At 37.1% G+C, this 6,000-nt stretch overlaps 1 protein-coding gene across 3 annotated transcripts in view; it reads right to left on the bottom strand.

Moving 5' to 3' along the window:
• Positions 1-1,618: 1,618 nt before the first annotated feature.
• EFCC1 (EF-hand and coiled-coil domain containing 1) overlaps positions 1,619-6,000 on the bottom strand; it is an 82,336-nt gene continuing 77,954 nt past the window's right edge. For all 3 annotated transcript variants that reach the window (XM_039349444.1, XM_039349445.1, XM_039349446.1), the window contains one exon: positions 1,619-4,245. In XM_039349444.1, the coding sequence (XP_039205378.1) occupies positions 4,112-4,245 (134 nt within the window). In that variant the 3' untranslated portion in view covers positions 1,619-4,111. The remainder of the gene's footprint in view (positions 4,246-6,000) is intronic.

Here is a 6,000-nt window from a genome sequence, read left to right as displayed (position 1 = left end):
AATATCGTCCTTTCAAGTGGGATCCACATGGTCACTCCACAGAGATTGGAACCACCCAAAATTATTAAAATGAGAATCCTAGCACTATATCTGTAAACATCCTAGACCAGGGGTGTCAAACTCAATTTCATTGAGAGCCGCATCAGCGTTGTGGTTGTCCTCATGGGGCCGGGTGGGTGTGGCCAGGGTGGGTGTGGCCTACTGGTTGGGCATGGCCAGCTCTACATAGCTCACGTCAAGGGTGCTGGGGGGCCTGGGCAGGAGTGGGACAGATCTGAGGGGTGGGACCGGGGCAAGTGCCAAGGCATGGTCCATTTCTTCATTCCTCACAAAGGGTGACACCTCCCCAGCATGCACCCAGGGGGCAGGGCCAACACGGCAGGGGCCGGTTCCTTGCTGTTTCTAGACAGCCTTGTGGAGCTAAGACTGAATGCGTTTCAGCATAGATGGCCACCACAAAATTGTACATTGGCTCCCACCAGCCTGGGCCACAGCCAAGGCAGCGGGGGCCATTCCCTCATTTTTTTCAGGATGGCTTTGTGGGCCACATGAAACCACTTTGTGGGCCGCATCCGCCCCCTGGGCCTTGTGTTTGACATGTCTGTCCTAGACAGTTAAAGTACTGAGATTGAATGCAGCAGGATAGACAAAATGAATTTCTCTCTCTGTCTCTTAACACACATACACAAACAGAGCTTCTACAACTGAGGGGATTAGCAAATGGGAAGGGAAAGGTGGATGAATAAGTTGCCTGACTTGATATCACATCATTGCAGATTTATTTTTTCATTATTATTTTTTTTAAAAAAAAAACATGCTCCCTAATCTTTTTCTGCAATTGCTAGGAAGATATTGAAAAATCACCATTCCTTTTTTTGTCACTGCTGGAGCACCAGGATCAAGGTTGACTCCCAAGAACCAGCTCATTCTGCCAGGAGTGTTGGACAAACATGGCCAATAATCTGTGGCTTAGTGTGATAATTCAGGAGTCCATTTGCCAGCAGATCTAAAAACAATTTCTGTGAGGATTGTAGCCCAATTTCCAGCATAGTGCAACAAACATGTTGCCAAGCTAATGGCTACTATATTCTCCTACTGCAAATCAGCATTTGCATTTGAAACCAAAGTAATAGACATATCCAAAATGCTTCCAAATAAGGCTTTCACTATGCAAATCAAGTTTTTCTCATTCATAAAATTCTATGGGTGGTGCAGATGTTGACATCTCCCTTGTTTTTCTAATGCATTCCCCTTTTTTCATGCTAAGAAAAGAATCCACTGAGAAGGTAGAACAGATGCACAGTGTCTTTTGATTATTAGCATCAGTAGCATTTATCAGAACTGCTCTAGTACTTTCCCTCTGAGCCTATCAAAGAGACAATAATGCCACAATAAGCACATGAAGACAAGATTTGTACAAGCTAACTATCCTGAAAATTTAATCATATATTCCAATATTTTTAAGAAATTCAATCTTTAAGTATACATGCTTCAGGCTGCAATACTGTTTTAATCAAACAGTACTTTGAAATATCTTAAGGCAAGATTAAATTAAATTAAAGAATGGTGCAAAACTAAATAATAGTTAAGTTGGCCATGAGAAAAAAAAATCCAAATCCATATTGTGAGAATAACTTTATTAATCTATCTGAAAGCTTATAAATTGTAGCACACAATGGAATTTCCAGAAACATGCCATGAAGGAAGGTGATTAAAATATACAGAACAAAAATAAAGAAACTACGGAGATGGAAAATATAATGTAGTGCATGTGTTATAAATCACATTATTATCCAATGATTGCCAGGGGCACCTGAAATAGAGACAAAAAAATCAAGGTGTGCTAAACTGTAATGTTGGGTTTGGGTCTGCAAATTGTGTGATTCAGCCACTGAAAGTTGTCTAAGCACAGCACACTGACCAAACTCAGCCAAGTTGGCATCATGCTTAAGCCACGGGGCAGCATGATCTTCAAACCAGATCAATAGTTTCATATTGAGATAATCAAGCTTTCAGTTATGAGTCATCTTTCATATGTTTTGGAGATAAGCCATTTTCATAAATCCTGATTATGTAACAGGCCAAGGGAAGCATGCACCAGGTTCGCTGGCCTCTCTCTTACATCTGATTGCCACCAATCACCTGAATTTCAGCAGAAATTCTAAAGCTTTAACGTAAATTTCTCATGAACTAAAAAAATCAGGAGGCAGCTGACTGCACCTTATTAATATCAAGGATCTAGAATCCTTGAAAAATCAGTGAAACTGCACAAGGAACAATGACTGAATTAGAGCTAGTGTCTACTCTGAGCTGACTGAAAAGTTAGGCCAGGACATAGACCAGAATACTTTACAAAGATAGGTAATGGGAAGGAATACCACTTAAAGAATCCAAGTACTGTATACTGTATATCCTCAAAGATATAATCAGAAACTTCCTGTGATTCTGTCTAGCTCCTATTACCCTCCCCCCTTTTTTGCTGCACTAGCATTATTTTTTTTTAAAAATCAAGGTGACTTAATATAATCACCTACATTTTACTAGGGTTGAAGATAATAGTCAAAAGGTCATACCAAGATATACTACATTTGTAAATTTCCAGTAAAAAAAAAATGCAGACATAATTCTAGAATAAAATAAACTCTATGTTTACAAGTAGCCATACATATATCGTTCAGTCAGATTATTTTAACACCCAAGTTCCTCCAAGTACATGCAATAACAACAACCTGTAACTATTTTACAGATTACTGAAAGGCAGGAATAGACAGATGGAAGATAAGGAGGTACTGATAGAGACGATGTGAATGGTTGTGGTAGATGAACAGCATTTCTCCCTTAATACCATAACTAAAGTATGGTAGCTCTCATCCAAACAGAAAACAAAACAAAGAGTGGATTTTTGTGTGTGAAAAAATTACAATCTGCTTCTTTTACATCCTCTTCCAAAGCACTTTGTTTCTTGTTTTCCTGGTCCCATTTTGCACCTAACTCCAATGGAAAGTTGTTATGATTCCATTAAAAAACAAAGGGCTACAAATACTGTAGATGTAGATGTGGAATCTTTTTGGTGCCCTTGTATAAATGTTGCAGTCCAGATGCAATAGCTTAAAGTAATTCCTGCAGACTTCAGGTCAGCTTTATTCCTCCTTTAACGTATAATCCTTCTAGGTACTTTTTAATTTTATTTTCTTCATGTGTAGCATTGGGCCACCAAGGAAATGCTCAAGAAAAGAACTGTACTGGAATAATATTTAAAAATGCAAATTAATCTTCTCTGCTATGTTCAGAAAAGTAAATTTCTACAGGGTAATAATATTACTGTATTATTTTACATATGATAAATTATAGGTAGTCCTTGCTTAACAATCACTTGTTTAGCAACTGTTGAAAGTTACGACAGTGCTGAAAAATTGACTTATGATTGGCTCTTGAACTTATAACTGTTTCACCATACCTCTAGTCAAGGGATTGCCATTTGCCACCTTCCCAGCTGGCTGTAACAAGCAAAGCCAATGGGGAAGCCAGCAGGAAGTAATAAGTCATAGTCACATAATATCTCACTTAATGACCATTTGCTTAATAATCATAAGCAGAGTGTTTATATGAATTTTTGCTTAGTAATAGAAATGACCATCCCAGTTAGAGTCATTACAGTATGGACTAATTGTAGTGTATGAATGATACTGGTAAATTAGAGATTTCAGGTGCCACTTAATGCCATAAGGAGTAAATACTGGATAAAATTTAATTGTAAATTAAATGAGAGTTTGGGGGACTTTGGAAATATTGAATATAATTTCAGGTTTCAGATGTATGTTGTATTATAGGTTCTCAAATCTCAAATCATATATCCAACTGTATAAAGTCCCATAAGAAAGGATGAGAGATCCATCTCTCAAAATCTATTCAAGGCTCATTGCCGGTCTGTACAGATAACCCTGGATTTTCTGTTCTATTTGCCTATCTCTTTATATTTATGCCATTTATTTTATCATTCCATCTCTTGCATTGGACCATTACATAAATGGTGGCAGAACCCTCCATGATTTTGGATTGCAACTTTTAACCCTATGGTTATAATTGCAAAACATAATAGAGGCATTATTGCTCAACAGGAGATAACCAAAGAACTTGACAAAGACTGGTGTCCTGGTGTTTTCTCAAGAGACTTGCTTCCGATGAGTTTGCAGGCAGCCAGTTCATGGGAGAGAGCATCTAGGACTTCAACAATAGGCGGTTTTCCTTTAAGATAAAGAAAAAAAGTGTTGGATTAACACACTCAAATTTGTGCAATTGCAACTCTATGAGTTTGTGCCGAAGCCTAAAAAAGAAGGAAAAGGAGGAAGAAGAGGAGGACCATATGTATCAGAGGCAATATGCTTTTGAGTATGTCACTAAGAAAGGCAACAGGAGCATATGACTGTGTTCATATCCTATTTGTGGGAGGTGATAATCTATTTGTAAAGAAGACATTGTAAGAAATTTAAATGAACCTTTTGTCTGATGCATCAGGGCTCATCTATATCAGTGGTCCCTAAACTGGGGGTAATTTTATTTATTTATGTATTTATTTATGTATTTATTTTTTTTAATCAAAATGTTATTTATAATATAATTAAAAAACATTGGATATAATGTGACATTCCAGTATATACATTCTTATCAAATTATTCCACATTTTACAACTGATTCTTCATCTCTGAATATACATCTAAATTTTATATACAATACTTATTCTAAAATCACATGTATTTCTATCTTAACGCTAGCCTATAATCCCAACCGTCCTCCTCAAATCCCTCCAGCAGTAAAATTTATCCCAGGTTTCGAAATAAACTGATCTACATTTGTCTTTCAATACCATTGTGAGCCTGTCCATTTCCGCACATGATAATATTTTATATAGTGTCTCTTCCTCTGTGGGAATATCTTTGCTCTTCTATTTTTGCGCGAACGCTAGCCTAGCTGCAGTCAAGCTATGTAACAGCAAATAGATTGTTCCCTTATTGTATTTCTCTGTAGTTATTCCCAACAGGAAAAGTTCAGATTTTAACTCTAAGTCCAACATTAATATATCTTTCAGCCATCTTCGTATCCTATTCCAATACTCACAAGCCTTTGGGCATATTATCATATGATAATATGATCCTATTGCTGTTTTACGTTTCCAGCATAAAGGTGAGATATTTGGACCCATTCTGGTTAATTTTACGGGTATTTATTTATTTATTAACTAAATTTGTATGCTGCCCATATTGTTATCCAGAGCAATAATCTGGGTATATCCTGGCGGTAACAGAGTGATTTGCAATTGTTTGCTTATGATCAAGGATCCAGTTTAGCATTGCAACTATTAAAACTCTTTTGTTTTTATATGGATAATGACAGTATTTGAGACCCAAAGAAAAGGTAATTGAATCAAACAGTTTAAGAACCACTGTTCTATATTTTTCTTCAGATCAAAGTAATCCCAAGTGAAGTAACCCCTTTATCTGGCATGTTGCTTTGCCTTAGAGACATTGGGGTGATTAAGATGAAGATTCATTTATCTTTGAATAAAGAATGGAAAACGTTTTGAAGTATTTGTCCTTGTAAAACAGAACAGAATGTGTCGGAATGCAGATATAAAAATAATCTCATACCTCAGATCAAATTTGTCTTCTAGCCTGCTATTGCACTGATAATCTATGGTAGCCACTGTTTTTGTTTTGCCAAATACACAACATTTTATGAACATTTTGGGAAGGCATTCATGCATTAGTGAGTAAAAATGCATGAGAAGAAAAGCAATCTTAAGGAAAAAGCTTATGGGCAGGGAACTACTGGCATATAAGGAGCCCTTGTGCACAAAGCATGCACACTCGTCCAATGTTAAAAACATTTTTTTAAAAGAACTCCAGCTGCTGATTAAAAACAATTTTTACCTTGCAACTGGCACTTTCCCCCTTATGCAGCACCCTTGTGCAGTATGCAACTGGGTTAAGGCAGCCCTGCTTT

This window comes from Crotalus tigris, unplaced genomic scaffold, assembly GCF_016545835.1.
Source record: "Crotalus tigris isolate CLP2741 ecotype Arizona unplaced genomic scaffold, ASM1654583v1 scf7180000018275.596634, whole genome shotgun sequence".
NCBI lineage: Eukaryota > Metazoa > Chordata > Lepidosauria > Squamata > Viperidae > Crotalus > Crotalus tigris.
This window is presented reverse-complemented; position numbering and strand designations above follow the sequence as displayed.